Here is a 24,867-nt window from a genome sequence, read left to right on the forward strand (position 1 = left end):
GAGATTAAAAAAAAAACAATCCTCCATTCTGACTGCCATTACCAAGAGGCCCCACTCCCAACATCTTGACGCCTAACTTACTGAAATGGCTCCCTATTTCTTAATCTATGATTTACCCTACATTGAGGCCACCAGATGGCAACAGTGGGTATGAATGTTGGACTTGGAATAAGAGAGATCTCAGGATGATCAATGGCTTGAACACCAGCCAAAGACTGGGGGATTAACACCTTTCAGCCTCAGCTAACTAATCCATAAAGAAGAAATAAGAATGACTCCCACCCTCCTCTAGTTTGGGGAAGGATCCATGAGAACATACAGGATATCCCAAAAAGTCTTAGTACACTCAAAATCTTACTCATCTCTTCCTTGTTTGTACCAATGTTTATATCTTGCTTGTTTATATTCTGCTGATATGAAAAAATTTTCCCCAAACTTCTCCTCACTTCCCATTGTATTTCTCCTCTCCTTTCTTTCTATTCTTCTTTTAATATCAGATTCCCTCTATGATCCCTGATGACAGAGGAGAAACATGTCATCTCTCCATATTAGAATATAAGCAGTTTTTCCTTGTTTAATGTTCATGTTTACCTTTTGTGATTTTCTTAACTCTTGCAGTTGACTCTCAAAGTTTCCATGCAGTACTGGTCCTTTCATTAGGAATCTTGGAGGGTCTCTGGTTCATTAAAGATCTATTTCCCCTCCACTGTCAGTTCTGTTTCGTCTTGCCAGGTAATTTTTAGTTATAAGCTTATCATTTCCTTTGTCTTTGGGAATATCATGGTCCAAGCCCTCTGCTCTTGTAGGGTGGTGGCTATAAAATTATGTGTGATCTTGACTGTGGCTTCTCAGTGATTGAATTCTTCCAGGCTTTTTGCAGTATTTCTTCTTTGACCAGAAAGCTTCTCATTTTGGTATTCTTCTTTCCTGGGAGTTTTCATTTTGAGGGTTCTTTCTGAAGAGGACCAGTAGAATCCTACTTCCCCTTTACCTTCTGGTTCTAAGATATATGTTCAGTTTCCTTGTACAATTTCTTTAAATATTATGTCTGATGTTTAATCTATATTAGATCACTTGTTGTCTGGGCAGTAGTGGGAAGGGAGGGAGAAAAATTTGGAACACGAGATTTTGCAAGGATGAATGTTGAAAATTGTCTTTGCATATATTTTGAAAAATAAAATCTACTATTAAAAAAACAAAATTTAAAAAATATGTTGTGTCTGAATGGGCGGATGAAAACAACTTGTTCCAATGGTCTTGAAGGAGGTAGAAGCAGGGACTGGGGAGAGGTCAGAGCTCAGCTAGACATCAGAGGCACCATGGCCAGCCACTGCACCCCAGGCCATCAGTCAGCTTGACTTTTTTTTTCTTGGCACCAGACTTTTGAGGGCTCTGGAAGAGAGAGGGAGGCTGACTACATTCTGTGATTCAAGAATGAGTCAAGATATCACCCATCATGATGTCATTAGTTTCTTCAATGGGCAACAGCAAACAATGATATCTAGGTTTTTGTATGACCACAGTGTTCAGACAGCCTAATGAGTTTTAATTATGTCCTTGATTTATTTTCCAGATCAGTTTGTTGTTTTGGTTATGAGATACCTAATATTTTCTCTAATTAAAAAAAAATATTCCTTGTTTTCTCATGTAGTCACTGGCTTTTTTTGGTCCATTCCAATTTTTTTTTAAGTTAATTAACCTTTAAATATTTAAGGATAGTACTGTTAAATAATTGATTAAATTTTAATTTTTTTCTTATCTTTTTTTTTTTATTAAGGCTTTTTATTTTCAACATAAATGCATGGATAATTTTTCAACAGTGATCCCTGCATAACCTTGTGTTCCAATTTCCCCCCCACGTCCTCCCTTAGATGGCAAGTAGTCCAACATGTTATACATATTAAAATGTGTTAAATCCAACATATGTAAACTTATTTGTACAATTATCTTGCTGCACAAAAAGATCAGATCAAAAAGGAAAGAAAATGAATAAAAAAACAAAATGCAAATGAACAATAACAAAAAGAGTGAAAGTCCATTCCAAGTTTTAAGGAACATGCTGATTGGTTTCATCCCTCTTGTGTCAGGCTGTCAGTTTCCTTTCTGGTTCTTTCTTGGTGACTCATTTCTTTTCCATTTTTTTTCCCTCTCTAGCACTCTAATTTCATAGACAACAACATTTTTAACATAATTTTTAAACTCTTGCTTTATGTCTTTCAGGAAATCTAGTTAAATTTGTGCTCAACCTATGTTTTCCTTTGAGGCTTTGCTTTTATCTTTTTAGTCACCATAATGGCTTTTATGATGGTGTTTTTTTTTTTTTTTTTTTTTTTTTTTTGTACTTGCTTTCTGACTTCAGACTTTATATTAAGGCCAGGTTCGATGCACTTCTGTAGGGAAGGCCTGGGCTGGTCTCACGCTGTTTTCTTGGGATACTGAGTATGACATTGTTTCAGAATCTCAGGGGAACTCAGGCTCCAGATCTGCGAATTTCCATCACTTTCAAGATGATATGATGTAGAGCAAAAGTTAAGTGCTGCAGCCCAGATATAAGCTCTGTCAATTCTTGACCTGGTTTGGGGTCTGAGCAACAGCAGCCTGCTGGCATACTTGGTCACCAGCAGACAGCTGAAAAGCTCTTCTGGCTCAGAGCGACACACATTCTCCTTTGGTCTAGGATCCCTTCCCTAAGTATTGCTCATAAGCTTCAGACTGGAGCCTGAGACCACTGGGGAGTTGGCAAAGTGGGCATATATCCCTCTTCAGTCTGCCTTGGATCTATGGCCTGGAATCGAGTAGTGGGCAACAGGATTGCCAATTCATACCTATCTCTACTGTGGTGCCCTGACAGATCTGGAGGTACCTCAGAATGGATCTGGGACCATGCTTGCCCTGGCTTACACAATCTCCCTGGGGACTGGTTTGCTGCACACATGGTGGGGTTCACACCAGCCGCCATGCCATGAGTCTCCCTATATTAACTGAGGATGGAGACATGACTCATTCCCCTTCAGGTTTGGGTCTGGTGCATTCTCAGCATCCAGAGGAGTTTTGGTAGAGGTCCTTGCTGTACTTCTTCCTAGCACTGCATTACAAAAACTTTAAAGTGTTACAGAAATATTACATTTGTTAGCTATTGGATTGTTACTTTAACTGCTACGAGACTAAGTTTACCAAGACAGCACTGCTCTTTCCTTGTTCTCCACCTGGCTGCTCTGAGCTCCAGAACTTCATCTTTCTGCAAGATGACAACAACCCAAACCCACAGATTCACAGATTTCAGTCCCTGCCCCAGGGTCCCTTCATCCATCTGACTGGATGGGAGTGAGTCAGGGACTTCACCTCTTCACTCCTGACCCCGGCTGGGGGTCTTCCTCATGTCCCATGTCTAGGTCCCTCTGCCCTTTCTCTCCCCCCACCTTCTTCTGAAGATGAGCTGCCTGAGAGCAGGAACTATCATGTCATTTTTGGCATCCCCAGTGCTTAGTACAGGGCCTGGCACATGGGAGGCACTTAAATATATATGTTTTTTGACTAACTTTTAACATAAAAACTGACAGAAATTTACTGTAAGTGGATTCTTAGAGGAAGCTGTTTAGAGTGAATGGAACCCTTCCCTATAAGTTGAAGCTTTGCTGCATGTTTTAAAAGGCTGGGCAAAATAGAATTAATTTAATAATTTCTTGTACTTCCCAAGAACTACTCTCATAGTCTCTGGTCCCCTCTCTCCAGTTTCTTGCCATCTAGTACAGCTCTATCACACCAGTTAGAGGTCTAATCACATTGTGCTGTTTTTTTTTTTCCCCTCAAAAAGCTTCATTGGCCCATTACTACTTACTGAATAAAGTTCCAATTAAAGGAACATTTATTAAGCACCTACTATGTATTTAGTAACATTGTGCAAAGGAGTAGGAGATAACAAGCAATCTGCACTCACCATTTAAACATTTAGTAGGGAAATAAGCCAGAAACATCTTTGACCAACAGATTTAAATTATCATGATATTTGCATTATTTTTATCTCACAGTGTTACTTGGGGAAAGGGCTACATAAACATTAAAGAAATATAAATATGAATTATCATTATGATCCCTAAAGTATTTTGGATGAAAAAATATCTGGGGGGGGGGGAAGTTTCTCAGAAAGACTTGTTCCAAATTAGTTATTCCAAATCATCTTATTCCTCCTTTAGCAATTTAAATATACAGATTATGCACTAAAGTCTTAATAACCAATGAAGAACTAGGACTGTATATTTTACTTATTCTCAAAAATTTTTAACAACTAATATTCAAATAACTGTGAAAAACAAATTTCCAACGCTGGCTCTCAAACCTTGGCAATACAACTTGGATTTCTTTAAGGTGACAAAATGTACAAAACAGTTCTCTTGGGAAAGGGTGTAGTAATCAAAATCATGACATTTATAAGAAAATCTAAAACATTACATATAATTTAGACTGAAACATGAGTCCAGCAGTGAGGTAATGTTTAAAGTTTTCCTGAATCATAATTATAAATCTGACATAAAAAAAAAAAAAAAAACAGAACAAAAGTCCTACAGGATCTTAACAGTCTGTTACATACATACAGCTTGTCTTTTAATAATTACGCTTAACCATGGTAGTTCCTTCCACTGTGTCCTCTGGAATGCCTCCAGAACTGTTAACTCATTTCCTTCCTCTCCTTTCCTCATTAAGATAGCTTCCCTCACCACCTTTTCCAGTGCTGGCTACCCTTTTCCCCCCATACAACTTCTGCTATTAAAAGAGAAATTGGGTGATCAGTAATGAACAGAACCAGCTACACACAGGGAAGGAACACTTGGAACTGAGTGTGGACCACAACATAGCATTTCTACTCTCTTTGTTATTGTTTGCTTGCATTTTTGTTTTTCTTCTCAGGTTATTTTTACCTTCTTTTTAAATCTGATATTTCTTGTGTAGCAAGACAACTATATAAATATGTATACATATATTGTATTTAACATATACTTTAACATATTTAACATGTATGGGATACCTGCCATCTAGGGGAGGGAGTGAAGGAAGGAGGGCAAAAGCTAGAACAGAAGTTTTTGCAAGGGTCAATGTTGAAAAATTATCCATACACATGTTTTGTCAATAAAAAGGTATAATAAAAAAAAGAGAGAGAAATTGGGATATCCCTGGTTCCCATTGGTCCCCAGCAGACTCTCCTTTCACCACATTCACTAAGTAACCTCTCCTTTGAGGTTCACACTATCAAAATTTAGCATCCAATGTAGATATACTCATAGCTACCAAACTCTTGGAATATTCCCCATTATATCTCAAAGAGTTTAGTACCTGCTTCAGTCTCTCCACTCCATGTTTTGCTGTCATACTTGAGGATTCAACATGCATATCATGCTGCTTTCAATACTCTTTTAACTTCTCAGTTTTCCACACACATATGTTCCTACTCTTGATTTTGTCATAGAAGTAAACTGTTTCATCTCCATGTTCAACAACTAAACTACACTGTAGAATGGAGGCGAATGATCCATATTGATGGAGGGAGCTTTCTACACCAATCTACTAACTCTAGTGGCTATTATCTGGAGAATCAAACCTGAAGTCCACTATTGGGACTTTAAAGCTCTTCTTACCCTGGCTCTTTGTGCCTTTCCAGGCATTTACTTTTAGACTCAGTTAGCTAATCTATATCCCTACCTCACATGGTTGTTGGAAGGACAGATGCAATGTGTGGTATGAAGGGAAAGAAGAAGCTGGTCAGTCTTGTTTTATTCATGTTCAATTTGAGATGTGGACAGGACAACTCACAGGAGATCGCAATATCACTTGGCTAGAGACTGACATCCAAACCCTTGGACTCACTTCATGGCCCCCCCAAGTAGGCCAGAGGTAGAGTGCCAGTCTAGTACGGAGGAAAGATGCTCATGGCCTCCGACACTTACTAGCTCTGTGACCCAAACTCTTTGATCTCAGTTTCCTCATCTGTAAAATGGAGATAATAAAAGAACCTGTATTACAGGGTTATTTTAAATATTGAGAGAGAATACATGTGAGGCACTTTGTAAATCTTAAAAATGGTACATAAATGCTAATTATGCAATAATTATTTTTAATACTTGTATTATTATTTAAGGTAACCGAACTTCTTTCATCTCTTTTCTGCTTTAAAGTGGAGGTCCTTCACACAGATAAGACATACTAAGGGAGTCTTTTCAGAGCCAAGGCTAATAAGTCAGTGTTTATGTATCTATATATGCAATGATGAGGAGGGTTTGAAGTGGCAGCAACAAACCCACCAGCAATATTTCATCCAGGATGTGGATCTTCTGTGAGGATCTCACAGAATATTCTGTGGCAAAAAACAGGGACTGTAACCTTGGAATGTCTTAGGGTAGAATCTGGTCAATGCTACATAGAATCACTTCTGACCAACTGCTCAGTTTGATAGATTTTCACTCTTAAGAGTCCCAATTCTCAGCCTGCTAGCTACACACTGATGTGCTGACAGCAGTGTATTCTTCCTCTGAAAGTGATTTTTCATCGTTATTTTAAGAAGTTGGAGGAATGGCCTTTTCTAAATTCAAAAAATCAAGGGTTTTCTGACTAAGGATAAGATTATAGAGACTTCCAATGACAGGCTTTAAGAATTTTAATTAGATAAGGTATGTGTCCTCTATTAGTTTTTAGGGTATAATCTATTTCCCACATCCTACACTGTGATATTGTATGTGGACTCCTCTAGAATCCTGGCTCCAACTTAACCAACAATGAAGATACTTTTAATTTTTCTGAGACCCTCATTTGTTCAGTGTATTTTGTATCTGATAATGAAAACAACTTATTTTTGCCACGTCAGTTGTAGGAAAAGGAAAATCTGCCTCTCCTAAGGTTTCTAACTATGGCTCAATATATACATAACCACAGAAATCACATCATTAAGTTGGAAGGGACAGCAATAAACATTTAATTTCATTACTGTTGTTAAGTCACGTCCAACTATTCATGAAGCCATGGACGATAGCAAATCAATGTTGTCCATGGGGTTTTCTTGGCAAAGATTCTAAAGTGGTTTGCCATTTTCTTTTCCAGTGAATTAAAACCAACAGAGTTGCCCAGATCACACACTCATAAATGTCTAAAGTCACATTTGAACTCAGGTCTTCCCTACTCCAGTTCCAGTGCTCTATGCACTGAACAATCTAACTGCCTACCAATTCAGCCTACACCATATCTGAAATGTGTCTCTACTATAAAATATTCACGAGTGAATAAAAACCAGTCTCTGCTCTAAAACCTTCAACTTGTCACCTTTCTAGGGAGTTCACAGAACTTTTGGGCAGTTCTAAATGTTAGGAAGTATTTTCTATCAATCTGGAGTTAGAAACAAGATGGCAGAATAAAGGAAGTATTTTCTATCGATCTAAATTGACCTCTTTGCAACTTCTACCTTTTATTTCCTGTTCTGTCTTTCGGAGTCAAATAAAACAAGTTTACCCTTTCTCTATGAGATAGTCCTTGCAAATACCTTTCCTAATAAATATATACTAAAAGTAAAGCCAGTAGATCACAAGCTCAGACTTGGAAACATGTTATACAGACCTTGCTATAGTACACATTAAAATTAAGACAATAATTTGACAATTAAGAGTACAAATAAACTTTAGTTTTCTGAAAGTTATTTGAATGAAATGGCACAGACTGAATGTAGAACATTTTGGCTAGCTCTATGAGAAAATGAATTGATTTAATTATTAATAAATCTACTAATCACAGAGTATACATCATGGCCTTTGTTGAAAGCAACATTTCAATGTATCATAGAAAACTCTCCTGCCAAGATATGAGGAAACACCCTGTTTTTCCAGCACTAAGGTCCAGCAAGCAGCTGAGCCTCAGGTTGACTAACAACAGCCCTTTGCACTTTCCCATCTCATCCTTTGGCAGCATGTATTGTTTGGATCAGTATCTCTGGGGGATTTGTGATTTTCACATAAATCGATAACTCTTTAAATTTGTTGGAGCTTCCCTATTTCCCAGGGACCCAAGAGTCAGAGGCAACCAACATGCTGACAGTCTTGCAATTCCAGGGCTAGTAATCAGTGAGGGAAGCAAACCAAGGGGCTGCACTCCTGCTCCTACCACACTCACTCTAGTCTTGTACCCGGCTGAAGGACCCTTCAGACTTGAGACAATCAACTTAGGGACTGTTCCCACGGACCCAAGCACATCTGTTTTTCAAAAGCACCTGCTGTGGGAACTCTTTACTCCAGACCTAAGAATGACCATGTTGGGCCCCACCTCTTTGGTTTTCATGAACAAAAGCCTTACCCTTGCCACAAATAAAGAGATCCTCTTCACAGGGGGACTTTGGTCTGAAAACCTATTTTCTTCACTTTGAAATTAACTTCTCTTTGATTCCCGAGACCTTCTTGTCTCTAGCCTAATTTGTTCAGTTCTAGCCTCCCCACTGGTTGGAGGCCAGTTCTAGTCAGGCTGGCACATCCATAGTCAAAATATGGAAATTATGCATCAAAATTTAAAAGTATAAGTAACTCAGGGTAACAATTTCCCTTTCATCTTACCAGATTGATCAGTCGTCTCATTGCATGTTCATGAGAACAAACGCATTCACAGGGATCAAATCCACCTTCTGCCATGATTCCCAAGGATGATTTCAATAAAACTGTTTATACCTATCAGAAAGAAAAGATTTTTTAAAAGTTTATTACGAGATAGTAGTGCAGAGTAATTACTTTTGTTATATAGTCTATGTAATATGAAGATATTTTAAAAGTTTGAGAGTATTCACTTGTCTTCTAAAATTTTGTCATATGGTAATACTACCTTTAATTTTATTTTTTTCCAGTGATTTTGGAATTTTACCTATTTACGTAGTTATCTAAGGATAACAGAATAACATTTATACCTGTATTGGACAGTTTTTTAGTTTTCTTCTTATTCTATATTCTGTTATTTCATAAATTCTTAAATTCTACTGAGAAATAAATTTCCAATGAGAATCCCTATATAAAGGATAATCTCATTTTGAGTATGATCAATTAATTAATCAATGAAAGTCATCAATTATTTTTACATATCTATCGAAATATAGATTTTTCCCAAATTTCCTAAAACCAAAATTTCTCTGATGTTTAAAATGTTAAAAGTCTCCTACATGGTTTTGCAAGGGTTAATGTTGAAAAGTTATCCATGCATATATTTTGAAAATAAAAAGCTTTAGTAAAAAAGAAAAATGAAATCTCCTGTAATTATTGCTCTGCAATCCTAATGGCCAATAATATCCTTGCAATGTCCAATATACTGGGGAAATATCCTACACCAAAATGATAAGAATACTTGAACAAGAACTCCTGGACAAGCAAGGTTGCCTTCTGTATTACCAAAGGTAATACCTACATCTATCTATATCTTTTGGTGTTCCATTTGTCTTTTCTCTGTGCCCAATGAGAGGCAATTGGCCGGGTGGTTCCATAGATAGGATGCTGGGGCTGGAATTAGGAGGACCTGAGTTCTGGCTTCAGATACTTTCCTAGCTGTATGACTGTTGGCAAGCCATTTATCTTGGTTTACCGCGGTTCACTGAACTGTAAAATGAGGGTGGTAACAGAACCCACCTCCCAGAGCTGTTGTGAGGATCAAATAAGATTGCATTTGTAAGAGTTTAGCATGGTAGGAGCTACCCAGATGGTTGTTCAATGAACAGATATTGAGTGAAGTGAGCAGAAGCAAGAGAACACTGTACACAGTAATAAAGATTGTGATGATCAACTAGGTATGACAGACTTAGCTTCTTCTCAACAATATATTGATCTAAGACAATGCCAAAAGATGTGGGATGGAAAATGTCATCTGTATCCAGAGAAACTATGGAGAATGTATGTGGATGCAAGCATACTATTTTTAACTTTTATTTGCTTTTTTGTGGTTTTTCTGTTTTGTTCTCTGATTTTTCTTTCACAACATGACTAATACAGAAATACATTTAAAATGATTGGTTGTACATGTATAATCTATATTATATTACTTGCTCTCTCGAGGATGAGGGAGGTAAGGAAAGAAGAAGAAAAAAATTTGGAATCTAAACGCTTACAAAAATGAATGTCAAAAACTATCTTTACATGCAATTGGAAAAATGAGATACTATTAAATTTTTTTAAATGATGAATATGAATTCAAAGAAATATTCAAAGAAACATACTAAGTAATACAGAAAGAAGAAACCCCAGTCAAAAGAATAACATACACAATGTCTACAACAATGTAAAGTCAACATGAAAGACAATATGATTCTTGTCAAATAAAATCACTCTTAGCCCCAACTGCCTCAAAAAAATAAAATAATAATAATAATAATAATAACCTAAAAATATTTGGGGAAGGGGAACAATATTCAGTTAAATCAAAATAATAGTTAACAAGCATTTATTAAGTGATTTTATGTACCAAACATTGCAGGGGTAACTGTTTAACACAGGAGCTCACAAGTCTACTGGGGTAGATAACATACTAATAATTATGTAAAAATACCATATATATATAGAAAATAATCATTACAGAGAAGATACAGCATGAAGGGAAACTGGGAAAAACTTTTTGTATAAAACAGAATTTTAGCTGACTATTTATAAGGAAGTCAGGAAAGCCAGAGGAATAGAGAGAAAAGAGAATTTTCAACATGGTAGACAGGCAGTGAAAAAGCCTAAAAATCCAGAAGAAAGTGGAGTTTTTGTTCTTTTTGTTTTTTCAAGGAAGGGAAAGAAGAGTATCTCTGGACTCTAAAGTAACTGAAAGGGAATAAAACTGCAAAGAAAGCATGAAAAGTGGAAATAAGCATATAATGACCATTCTCTGTTCCAAGAAAGATAGCTCTCCTTAAACTGGTACTTTGTGTCTGAATTTAGAATTCAGCAAACAATACTGGTACTGTTTGATAAGATCAAATTATTGAGAAATGATTTGGGGGGAGCAAATATTAGTGATTTTTCATATGGACAAGTCTTTTAATAAATAAGTAGTTAAAAATAAAAGTTAAGAGTACATGTAGTACACAGAAAAATCTGAATGTAACTACAGTCTACTAATATGTAAAATTACTTCTGCTGCCAAGAATATTCAAAAAAAAACCTATTTCAAGCCACATTAATGTTATCAATAAGAAAATTTAGAAGAAACTGACTGGGAAGTCAATATGTCTTTATACTAGCTATTGATCTCAGAAAGTCACTCTTAAGTTTCCTCATCTATAAAATGAGAATTAGGTAGCTGTGTGACTCTAGGCAAGACACTTAATCTCAAATGCCTCTGGAAAAAAAGAAAGATTTAGGATTAAATAAATTATCTTCCAACCCTAAAATAAAATAGCTGATCTTTGCTTCTCTCAATCTCAAAATTCTACATCTCACCTCAAAAACATATGACACATAACTGAATATAAGTACTATATAAACTAATTTACAGATTTAGTGTGAATCAAATATCAAAATGATAATTCATAAAACCAGATTAAATAAGATAAGAGTAAGAAAGCATGAAGAGTGAAGGGAAACCAGGAACAATATGAAAACCTAGTAGCCCAAACTCAGGAACCTCTGTTACTGAATGAGGCAACAACTCCCTATTTGAGAAGGACTGCTAGAAAAAATGGACAGCAAGTCAAAAGAAACTAGGTTTAGAAAAACATTTCATTTATCACAAAAAGTTCCAAATGGGTACCCAACCTGATAATTAAAAAAAAAAATTAGTGAAGAAAATAAGTACCTTTCAAATTTATGGGAGATTTATTAGCAACAAGAGATAAAGTCAATGGAGACAAATTAGAAAAATTATATTATACAAAATACTGAAGCCTATACAATGAATAAAATTAATGCAGAGGGGAAAGAAATTGTTAAGATGGGAGAAAAAACCTTTCCCTCAACTATCACTAATCACCAGAAATACAATGAAGAAATACTGACAACAAAGACCACTGAATTCTAACCCCGCCCCTCTCACTTGGAATTGGAAAGTGCATGGATATTTGAACAAAGAGAAAGAAAAAGAACATATGTATGAAACACTATGATGAGATATGTATATACATAGACATACTATATATATATATATACATATATATATGTATATATATATACATATACACATACACACATACATGCATACACACATATTTGTAAACATGATATGTATAAAAACGTAGGCACATATGTGAAGATATCAAAAATTTATTTGAAAAACAAATGAGAGAAGTAGAACAAGAAATGAAAAAAGAAGTGATATGGAAAGAGAATTAACAGCTTAAGAACCAGAGGTACAAAAGTTTACTTAAGAAAATCAAAAATTACCAAAGAGAAGTCAATGAGTCCATGACAAATCAAAAATCATGAAAACAAAATCCAAAGACTGAAAGAAAAGGAAACTGTAAAGTATTTTATAGCAAAAAACATACCTGGAAAATAAATTGAAGAAAGATAATTTAAGGTTCATTGGACTTGCTTTTTTGGTATAAGAGCCTAGACATTATAGTTCAAGAGATCATAGAAGAAATTTACCCAGATCTCATTGGTTCCTGCTGAAAGAAACCTGAAAATGAAAATTACTAAAAATGATATAGTAAAAATCCAGAGCTTTCACCACAAAGAAAATATGCAGAAAGAATTCAAGTACAAAGGATCCCCACAGTCAGGATCTCAAAAGATTTTATCACCACTACTACAAAGGGGCAAAGAATTTAGAATAGTTATCCAAGACACAGAGTGACTTTTTCCATGATGGTTTTGATATCAGGAGGCAGTTTAAGAAATTAAGTGGGAATTTGGGGGGAGTTTTGCAGAAATCATAAATTACATGCAAAGGCCAGCAAATGAAAAGTCTTTGACCACATAATTAACTCAAATTTTACAAAAAGATACTGTAACATTCCATAAAAAGAAGAGAGGGGAAAAAAAATCAGGCTTCTCTAGTACAAAGGGAAGACCTAAATTTTATGTGGATTTTCTGATCACGGGCATACTATACCCCTGAACCCTACCATATGGAAAGGATAACTATTCCAGAAGACAAAAAAATCTGGGCTTACAACCAAGAATTATTCATCTAAAACTGAGCATAGATTTGGGCGGGGGGCGGGGGCTGGAGGAGAAGGATCTTTAATGAAATAGAGGACTTCCATACTTTCCTCATGGAAAAGACTAAGTAGAAAATCTGACATTCAAACACAATAGACAAGCATAAAATAGTAAACATGAATAAGCAATCATGGGATTGAAGCAGATTAAACTCTTTTCATGCTTACATGGGATAAGATCAAGTCAATCTTCAACTTTGACAGAAATAAAGCTCCTAGGAAATAGCATCAGTCAAAAAAACACATAATGTTGATACATGAAACCAAAGTTCCTATAATCATTAAAAACTGTAATCTTCAGCTAGATATTGCTATACACACAATTTTCTGAACACAATTCTTTTTTTCCAAATAAATTTATTTATTTTTAATACATATTATTTTATGAATCATGTTGGGAGCAAACGGGAAAAACCATAGGAGAGATTTTAAAAAACAGAAAAAAAAAAAAAAGTGAACATGGCATATGTTGAACTTTTCTTAATTCTTTTTTTGGATGCAGATGGTATTACTGTCCAAAGTCTATTGGGATTGCTTTGGATGAATAAAATTCTTTATAACAAAACATTAACTCTGATAAAAGACAATACTAATACAGTAACCATGAAATAAGTTAGTATTGGGTATACCAATAACATGAAAAACGTTTTTCTTCATTAGTAGTTCCCAAGAATTCTGTAATCTATTGTGCTTATATCTCAGTTTAACAAAATTATTTTAGATAATACTTTTCATAATATAATTCATAAAATTTATTTTTCATAATAATTTGAAAAAAATTCAAGGATTTTTTAACCTCACTCTTACCTTTCACTGCGCCAAATGGCAGTGTGAGTGCGTTGTAAATCTCTCTACCTTGACTGCCCTCTGAAAACAAAGAGACAGACTACTGGGATTTTAGTCAGTTTAATGTACTGTTCTGTGCATTGCTCCACCCCTTATTTTCACTCTGTGTATGTCTTTTGATTTCAAACTCAGATGAGTCTCTTCTGTTTCCCCTTTCTTGTTGTATAGAGTCCTACTTTGCAGACTCCATTTATGAGATAAGTTTTCCTCATTTTTCCTCTCGTTCCCCACCTGCCCTTCTTCCTTTCTCCTTTCATTCTTCTTTTAAAATCATCAAAATATACAAAATCAGTCCCAGACCTAACTTTAATTAGATTCCCACTAAGACCTCTGGTGACGAGAATTAAGAGAACATACACTCAGTTCTCAATCTTTAGATGTTTCACTTTGTGGAGTTGGCAATCAGGCACATTCACAGCTATGTGCAGTGGAAAAAAAAAAAAAAAGTGAGTGGTTCAGTAAGGTCTTCAGCCCAGCAAAGACCATGACAACACATTAGCTCACAATATTATGGCCCTCACAACTTCCAGGCTTAATGAGTGGCTTGGCAGAATTGATCAGCTGGTTAGACCTGGAGGTTGCTAGTCCCATTAATGCCTTTTGTTTGCCATTGAAGATCCTTCAGGCTCTCAGAGTATATATGTTAACCTCAACTCACCTCTACTATAACCAGATGAAAAAATGTTCTAAATCACTACTGATTACAAAAAGGCAAATTAAAAAAAATTCTAAGGTACTCTCATCTCTATCAGAAATAACAAGATGGAAGAGATGAAAAAAACAGACGGGCTATAAAATTGCATAATCTCTGACCCAGCAATATCATTTCTATATACCAAAGACATCAAAAAAAAAAAAAAAAAAAGGGGGGGGAGGACCTATATAGACAAAAATATTTATAGCAGTGTTTTATGGCAGAAATTGAAATTGAGGGGATGCCATCAACAGGGAAATGGATGAACAAGCTGTGGCACAGGATTGTGATGGAATACTATTGTGCTGTGAGAAGTGATGAGCAGAGCTTTCTGAAAAACTTAGGAAGAAAATTGAAGTATCATTTTCTCACTTTATTTTCTTGTTTGTTTTTAAAAACAACATGTCTAATGTGGATATATTTGATTTCAGCTTTTTGGAGGCAACTGGAATTATAAGTGACTTGCCCAGGATTACATACCTGTCAGGTCTTACTCCAAGACCGGTGTTCTTATCTACTGTGACACCTAACTACTTCTAATATGGATATATTTTTAATAATTTTATGGTATAATTGACATATTGTTTGCCATTTCAGTATGTGGGATGGAAGGTGAAGGAAAGAGAGAATTTAGAATTCAAAACTTAAAAACAATATTTAAGGGATAGTTTAACTCACATCTGTAGAGAAGGGAAGAATGGATGGTAAAAGAAGTAGAGAATATTATGAAATATAAAATGGATAATTTTTATTATGTTAAATTAAAAGAAGATTTTACACAGTCAATGCAGCCAAGATTAGAAGGAAACAGAAAGCTGGAGAAAATAGGGACATTCAGTCCCTATAGTCCTTTCTCTGGTTGCAAAAGGCTCTCTCTCCATCACAAGTCTATTGGGACTGCCCCAACTGATGAGCATCCACTCAGTTTCCAGTCCCTTGCCACTATAAAAAGGGCTGCTACAAACATTTTTGCACATGTGGGTCCTTTTCCCTCTTTTATAATCTCTTTGGAATACAGACCCAATAGGGACACTGCTGGATCAAAGGGTATGCACAGTTTGATAGCTCTTTGGGAACAGTTCCATACTGCTCTCTCCAGAATGGTTGAATCAGTTCACAATTCCACCAACAATGTATTAATGTCCCACTTTTCCTACATCCCCTCCCAACATTTATCATTTTTTCCTGTCATTTTAGCCAATTTGAGAAGTTGTCAAGAGTCTTCTTGATGTGTATTTCTCTAATCAATAATGATTTAGAGCATTTTTTCACATGACTAAAAATGGTTTTAATTTCTTTAACCGAAAATTGTCTTTTCATTTCCTTTGACCATTTATCAATTGGAGAATGGCTTGTATCTTATAAATTCAGTCAATTCTATTTCAGAATGAGGCTTTTATCAGAATCCTTGGATGTAAATTTTTTTCCTGTTTTCTGCTTCCTTTCTAATCTTGGCTGCATTGGCTTTGTTTGCACAAAATTTTTTTTAATATAATCAAAATTATCCATTTTGCATATCATAATGTTCTCTAGTTGTTCTTTGGCCATAAATTCCTTTCTTCTCCACATATCTGAGAGGCAAACTATCCTTTGTTGTGTGTATGTGTCTGTTTGTTTTTTTACAATACTTATAGTTGTCACCCTTTAAGTCTAAATCATGAAACCCATTTCAACCTTATTTTGGTATAGCATGTTAGGTGTTGGTCAATGTCTAGTTTCTGTTATATTTTCCCATTTTTCCAGCAATTTTTGTCAAATAGTAAATTCTTATCCCAGAAGCTGTAATCTTTGGGTTTATCAAATAGCAAATTACTACAGTCACTATTGTGTCTTGTGAACCTAACCTATTCCACTGATCAACTACTGTGTTTCTTAGCCAGTACTTAATGGTTTTGATGACCACTGCTTTATAATGTAGTTTTATGTCCGGTACAGCTAGACGACCTTCATTTGTTTTTGATTTTTTTCCCCATTAATTACTTTGAAATTCTTGTCCTTTTGTTCTTCCAGATGAATTTTGAAAATTTTTCATAGCTCTGCAATTTCTTGGCATTTTGATTAATTTAGATAGCGTTGTCATTTTTATAATATTCTCTCAGCCTATCCATGAGCATTTGATATTCTTCCAATTGTTTAGTTCTAACTTTGTGTGGAAAGCGTTTTGTAATTGCATTCATATAGTTCCTGATTTTGTTTTGGCAGGTAGAATCCCAGATATTTTATATTATTTACAGTATTTTAAATAGAATTTCTCTTTGTATCTCTTGCTGCTAGACTTTCTTGGTAATTCATAGTTGATGAGTCAATGCAGATTTATTTTGTATCCTGCAACTTTTAAAGTTCTTAATTGTTTCTAGTAGGTTTTTAGTTGAGTCTCTAGGATTCTCTTAAGTATACCATTATATTATCTGCAAAAAGTGATACTTTGGTTTCCTCATTATCCACTCTAATTTTCTTTTTCTTCCCTATTGTTAAAGCTAACATTTCTAATACAACATTGAAAAGTAATGGTGATAGTGGGCAACCTTGTTTGACCCCTGATCTTATTGGGAATGTTTCTAGTTTATCTCCATTACATATAATACTTGCTGATGGTTTTAGATAGATGCTACTGATTACTTTAAGGAAAACTCCATTTATTCCTATGCTCTCTAGTGTTTTTAATAGCCAGAAACTGGAAAGTGAGTAGATGTTCATCAGTTGGGGAATGGCTGAATAAGTTATGAAATTTGAGTGTAATGGAATATTATTGTTCTATAACAAACAATCAGCAGGGTGATTTCAGAAAAACCTGGAGAGGCATGAAATGATACTAAGTAAAGTGAGTAGTACATAGCAATGACAAGACTGTGTGAGGATCAACTCTGATGGACTTGGCTCTTTTCAACAATGAGATGATTCAAGGCAATTCCAAAAGACTTGTGATGCTATCCGCATCTGGAGACAGAACTTTAAAACCTTTAATGAAGTATTTTCACCTTTTGGGGTTTTTTTCCCCCTTTTGATCTGATGACAAAAATGGAAATATGCTTAAAAGAATTGTACATTTAATCTATATTGGATTATTTGCTGTGTTGTGGAAGGAAGAGGGGAGGGGGAATACAAGATTTTACAAAGGTGAATGTTGAAGATTATCTTTGCATATATTTGGAAAAATACTATTTTTAAAAGGGAAAAAAAATGTAAACAATAATAGAATGCCTGAAAATGGAACCGACTGGCCAATCACTTCTTTAAAGATTGTGTAATCTCCACATTTATTATGTCCCTATTTTCTCATTCTATTAGGCAAGACAAAATGAATATATGTAAATGTATACAAAATAAATATAAATAATTCTTGGAGATAAAAGCTTGGAGAAAATGAAAAGAACTAGGATTCTTTGAAACAAATAAAGAGGGAATTGTTTTGTTTGGTTTTCCCCCCCAAAAAAAATCACTATGATTATTTTAAATGTAAAAGGAAAAAAGAAACAAGAATCTCTGGAACTATGTCCAGGTTTAAAACTTTTCCAAAATGAAATAGAGCAACAAAGCAGTAGATCCTTAGGATCCCAGGTGCTATTAATGGAGACCTCTGCTACTAAGAGAGAACAAAATGAGCAAATACTGGTCTGACATTAACAATGAGGGGTCATGTTGTCACTCTGGGAAAGGGATCCATAAAAAATCTTAACATCTGCCAAAACTTCTCAATCCTGACAACTACTACCCACTTCCAGCAATTTATATGGATAACAGCTAATAATAGTAATAGATGATAGGGCAATTGTGGAGAGAAAATGGATGTGAATTATTTTGGCAAATAAAGATGACAAGACTTGGCAAATAGTTGGATATGGATACAGGGGAGGGAGAAATAAAAGCAAATGGAGCTCAGAACTACGGAAGGGGTGACCCTGGTTGAAGGGACAGATATAACACTCAAAAACACACTGGAATAGGTAGTAATTTCGGCACTCCTCACTGAAGGGGAGGATTTTAAGAGAATAAAGCAGATTAGTGAAGTGTTACAATTACTTTTTAAAATATTAATAGGGCTTGGATTTCTGGACCAAAATATTGAAACCACAAATTCATGGCCAGGAACTGAGTGCCTCTAATGAGGTGAGTGATCTGCCTGAAGACTGTCAAATCTCATCAAAAGAGCTGTAAAATATAAAAGAAAAAATATACAAGGTATATCTGCTAAGAAAAAAGAAGACTTTACTTTATTATTTACTTTACTAATACTAATATTAGCCTTACTGCAACAGAATTATTATTTCTTCCTTTTTTCTATTAAAAATATAAAAAATAAACATTTCTCCAACTTTAAATTCTTTCTCGAATTACCTGAAAAAAAACTTCTATCTAAGAAAAGAATGCCTGAAACTAAATCTTCTAGTCTTTTTTTCAAAAGCCTAACCCATTTTGGTTCAGAAAACTGGGTAAAGTTCAAGAACCTATACTAATGTCCCCAGAAAATGTATTAAGAGTCATTACCAGAGGCAGCTAGGTGGTGCAGTGGATACAGCACCAGCCCTGAATTCAGGACGAAGGCAGGCGTTCAAATCTGGTCTCAGACACTTAATACTTCCTAGCTGTGTGACCCTGGGCAAGTCACTTAACCCCAGCCTCAGAAAAAAGAAAAAAAAGAAAAAAAAAAAGAGTCATTACCAGATTTAAGAAATACCTTAACCTAGTTAAAATTCATTGCTCTATCTTTATCCTGACAGGCCTGAATGGTTTATGAAATGATTTTCTGGGATTTAATATCTTAATGTTGTCATTTTAAGGGACAACCTTACTGTTTGATGAACTTTTATTTGAATTCACGTTCTATCACATTGTGAAATTCTATCAATTGTCACTCCCAAGTAGTCTGATATTGGAGAGATTTCAGGCATTATTCATAATGGAGATTATGTAATGGAGATAAAGATCTTTCCAGTAATACAAGGTGAAGCAAAGATGCCAATAATTATTTTCAACACCATGCCAGAAATGCTAGCTATAGCAAAAGGTAAGAAAAAAAAAAAGAAATTAAGGGACAAGTATAAAAAAAAATCTAGCAAATTTGCAGGATGTAAAACAAAGCCACATCAATGTTCAGCATTCCTACATTTTTCTAACAAAATTTAAAAAGGAAAAATTCCATTCAAAATAACACAGAAGCTTTATTAGAGTATCTATTATGATTCCCTGAAAAACTATATAAATCTAACTATGAAACACTACAGAAATAAGAATTAAATAATTGTTGAAATATTAATTACGCACAGGTAGGTCAAGCCAATATAATAAAATTGACAGTATTACTCAATTTAAATTAAAGTTACCAAAATCTACATACCTTTGGACTTACCTATATCATCTATTAATTATAACTCAAATGGGGAAAGGGAAGGAGGGAGGCAGGGAGAAAGGAAGGAATCTATGTGTATAAAATATTCATAGCAATTCTTTTTGTGGTAGCCAAAAAATTGGAAATTAAAGCCATCCTTCCCGGTGAACTGGTAGATAAATCATGTATGGTATGTGAAAGTAATGGAATATGATCATGGCATAAGAATCAAATGAATCAATGTTGTTTGTTGTTGTTCGGTCACACCTGATTCTTTGTGGTTCCAATTAGGATTTTCTTGGCAAAGATAAAAGAGTGACTGTTGCCATTTCCTTCTTCAGCTCATTTTATAGATGAGGAAACTGAGGCAGAGACGATTAAGCATCCAGGATCACAAACAACTGGTATCTAAGGTTAGATTTGAACTCAGAAAGAAAAGTACTCCCAGGATTCCACTGAGCAATCTAGCTGTCCTTAAATCAATGCAGAGTGGCAATTAAAAAAGAATGCAACCTGGGGTTGAATGGACAACAGACATAAGCATGGTGTCCAGAACAAGGAAGCATCCTCTTGAATTCTGCCTTCCAGAGTATATGCCTAGAATATTATTTTCAGTTCTGCGTGTCTCATTTTAGAACACCAAGAATGAGTGACAGCAGATCACAGCACACAATGGTAAATTCAAGAAATTGGAGACATTTAATCAACTGGAGATGTTTATAGAAGATGGGATGATTTGGAATCTGCTTTCAGGTCCCAAATCATAATGGTTGGAAGAATAATTACTTAGATTTGTTCTGTTTAGCTCCAGGATCAAACTAGAAACTGCAGAAAGAAAGATTAAGGCTTGAAACTGAGCAAAACTTTCCAATATGAATTGCCTCAAAGTGGAACAAGCTTCATTCGAAGGCATGGGCCTCCTCCTTGCTGAAGATCGGAGACTAGATGACAATTTATTGGTGATGTTGTAAAGGGGATTCCGCATTCTGTACAACTTAAGCTAAGCAACTTCTAAGGACCTTCCTAATTCAAAATAGAGAATTTTTTTTTTAAACTTTTAACAGAAAGGTTAATGCTTATCTTATTTAGTAAATAGACTATGATAGCATTTTAATCTTTTTTCCCCCTTTTCTTGTGTTTTTTCTCTTTTGGTCTTATTTTTCTTGCACAACATGACAAATATGAAAAAAAATTTTTTTAAAGTTAAACAAAAGGGGGGAAATGATTATGAACTTAAAAGTTGCTAACAAAAGGTCTTGAGCACTTACCTTGTAGAATATCAGTTTTAGAATTAAAAGGGACCTAACTTTCAGCTCCTTCCTTCTGTTTTATACATGTGATGAAACATAAATTCACAGAATTTAAAAGATTTTCTCAATGCCACAAAGGAAATATATAATAAGTAGCTAAAAGAATGATACCACAGTTGTCAAGCTCTATAAAATTAAAAAGCATTTCTATTTGATAAAATTAGATTTGGGGAAATTAATTTTCAAGTTTTATACTGAAATATGCTTATTTCATAGAGATTAGTTATTTTAATTAGTTATTAGCCTCCTAAAAATGAAAAATTATTTTTATCAGTGTAAGAGCTTTCAATATATTATGCTTAGATTTTGTTCAATGCTGAGTTAATAACAGTTTCAACTGTAGGATCACTAGTTTCAAAAGTAATGTGGATGTGTTTTGGCTAAGAACCAAAAACAACTACTAAAGCATATAAACACATGAGTACTAAATAAAATTTAATCAATTTAGTAAAAAATATTTATTAAATGCCTAACATATGCCAATCCCTGTGTTAAGCACTGTGGATATTAAAAAAATAAAATAAAATAAAGGAAGACAAAAAACTAGGAAGGGGGAGGGAGCTAAGGAGGGACACAACACTGGGGATCCCTAGTCAAGCTCCCCATCTTGTTCTGCAGAATTGAAAACTAGCAGAACAGCAGCTGGAAAGTCCACATGCTGGCCTCACAGGCAGGTTCCACCCTCCATCCTATCATCCCAAGGCAGAGGAGGCTGAAAGAAGGTGGAAAGGTGCCCAGTATCTACAGCTGAGTCAGCAGCAACAGGGATAGGCTCTGGAGTGATCAGCTTCACCTGGGAGAAGCATCTTGTTCAGAGCCCAAAAACCAATCCAAATTTTAAGTCACCAAAGATTTATTAAAAGTCTGGTAAGACTCTGGTTCTTACTTCTTTCAACAAAAAGTAAATTCGCCCATCTTTCAATATTTCTCTTTAAACTGAGACCTTCACAGATTAATTGGCTCTTGAACAGGCTCTTAAAGGATAGGTAAAAGAAAAAGTAAAGGATAACATGGAAAGGTGTTCTAGTCTTAAAAGAACAAACTGAGGAAAGGTTAAGAAAAGGAAAAAGTATTTGACAGTCACATTTAAGGATATCCTTTGAGTGGAGTCAAAATATCTGTTTGTAATATTAAGTTTCAAGGAAGTCATGACTTTATTTGCTTGTAACACAAATAATTATATGTTTTTTAAAAGTTGCAAAATCAAACATGACAGCAGCAAGCATATTTACCATTAATTCTGGTTCCTAACACTTCAAAATATTTCCTATTTTTCTACCTCAGTTCAAGTCAACGTGGCTATCTATAATAAGTCTGGTAGTTTGCATCTGTGCTATTTAAAATTGAATTCAGTCAAGCGACTAGTTTCATTCTGTTGCTTTAAAAAATATACTTTCTGTATATATGTGTGTTTGCATGTATAGATATGTACATAAATATTTCCGTGCTGTGAAGCTAGATGTGAAAAAATAGGAAATGAAAAAGTCAGTATGAAAATAATTAAGAAAGGAACTTTTTCCGAAACAATGTAAAATGAAATAAATATACATATAAATCAGATTTAACAGAAATCTAGACTAGTTCTTTTTAATGTTATCTCATTTTTGCCATGAATAAATTTAGCATATTTCCCTAAAATTGTTTTTAACAAATATTTTGACTTTCCCTTAGCTAAGCAAGTTTTCATTTAATATATGAGGCTTAAAGTCTGAGTAACCAACATACCAATAATAGCCTAAGGGGAGAAAATCATGAAACATGCTCTTCTCCTCTTGCAAATCAAGCAAAAGACAAATCCTAGGATAGAATGTTGTCTGTTTCCACTGTCAGACTTTGCTATACTTTCATTATTACAATGGAAAGGTAGATCTCCCCATAAATGATTATTTTATATCTTTGATCATTTCAACCTATTTTTAAGATGAGCCATACACAAAAGGCAATTCTACAAAGAAAATCACATAGGACTGTGACTGTGACATTAACCACAGCTTTTTAGCTACTTCCTAAGCAATGCAGTATCATTTCTATTTCTGCCACTTAGTATCTATATGATTTTGGTTTTCACTTTTCCTACTCTCAATCTGCTCATTTACAAAAATGAAAGGACTGAACTCTATCTAGTTACCTCCTAACTTTTGACTGTACACCTCAACAGTTAAAAATGGTTGATCATATATCCTAAGTATAGGTACATTTATTTATATCAATTACATACATTATAAAATTTAAGACCACAAAAACCAGAAAATTTAAAAGGAGATAAAAATGAACATTTGAAAACATTTTATTTAAAAGTATAAGAAACTTGTTAAATATTAATATTTAAGTGAAAACAATGTGATTGAATACTTCATTAATAAAAAAAAAAAAGTGATCCTAATTAAACAACCATCAATTAAACTGGTGAAGTTTTAAGTTCATTTATTTCAACACCTAGTTTTAATGGCTGTTGAGTAACAAGATATCTCACAAAGATATCGTAAATCAAAATGGAAGTACATAATTGGCTGTGCTTACTAAATCACCATACCAATTTTTCAATCCCAGGCAGCAATCATTCAAAGTATTCTGTTCTGTTTTGTTTTGTTTTAAATCAACTCTTTCATTTCCATTACCCCTCATGATAATCCACTGTTCCCACATTTTAACATTTTTTCACAAATTAAGCATACAACTTATTTTCAATACATTTAAACTGAAATTTATTAGACTGTTAACAAATTAAAATATTCCATTTAAGATTTTTTAAAGTATGCAGGTAAAATTTTCTAGGTAAACATCACATTTAGGAAACCAAACAAATGCCTCAGTAACAGGATTAAGTAAAAGTCATTCATTATATATGGTAATTAAGCTAATCTTCATCATCAGCCTTCTAAGTCCACAGAGAGTCAATAAAACCAACACATTTAGTTGAGGGAAGGGGAGTGGATCTGGGGCAAAACAAACTTTTAAAATTATTCTTAAAAATTTAATCTGCAATGCAGGTTTTCATTTATCCATGCCTGATCATCCTGTTTTGATTTATTGTTTTACTGTAAAGATGAAAAAAGGAAAGGGAGGAAAGGCTTCTGTGGTAGTGACTGATAAGCACTGACCCAGGAGGCTTGTGATAGCCATGTAAGTGAAAGGCTGCCAATCTAATGGAGTGTGGGCTGAAGACCAAAGCCCTAGGAAACGAGTGGAGAAAGTAGCTACCATCTCTAAGAGATGAACTGAGTAGCCTGTCTGACCACATGGGAAATAAGAACACAACAGACTTTTGAAGGTACTGTGGGATGTGCATGCCATCTCCCCCCTTTCAAAGTGGCCGAGCTAACATTCTAGCAATCGGATGACTACCACTGCCACTTCACTTTGGAGAGCTAAAGATGTCTAAGGCCCATTCTAATTCTGTGGCTCCTATGCCCAATAATAGAGTTAACAAACAGCCACTCTAGCACCAAGTAAAACCATTCAGACGAACAGTGATTTTCTAAGTAAATATAAATGATCAATAGCTTTAGTAAAGGTAGGAAGCAAAATATTAGAAAATTTTTTCTGCATT

General features: G+C 34.7%; 1 protein-coding gene across 1 annotated transcript in view; it reads right to left on the minus strand.

Annotated features, from left to right (window-relative positions):
- SMIM14 (small integral membrane protein 14) overlaps positions 1-24,867 on the minus strand; it is a 62,448-nt gene that overhangs the window by 32,241 nt on the left and 5,340 nt on the right. Inside the window, exon 2 of the mRNA XM_074274572.1 lies at positions 8,580-8,690. Within this exon, the coding sequence (XP_074130673.1) occupies positions 8,580-8,654 (75 nt within the window). The 5' untranslated portion in view covers positions 8,655-8,690. The remainder of the gene's footprint in view (positions 1-8,579; positions 8,691-24,867) is intronic.

This window comes from Sminthopsis crassicaudata, chromosome 6, assembly GCF_048593235.1.
Source record: "Sminthopsis crassicaudata isolate SCR6 chromosome 6, ASM4859323v1, whole genome shotgun sequence".
Taxonomy (NCBI): Eukaryota; Metazoa; Chordata; class Mammalia; order Dasyuromorphia; family Dasyuridae; genus Sminthopsis; species Sminthopsis crassicaudata.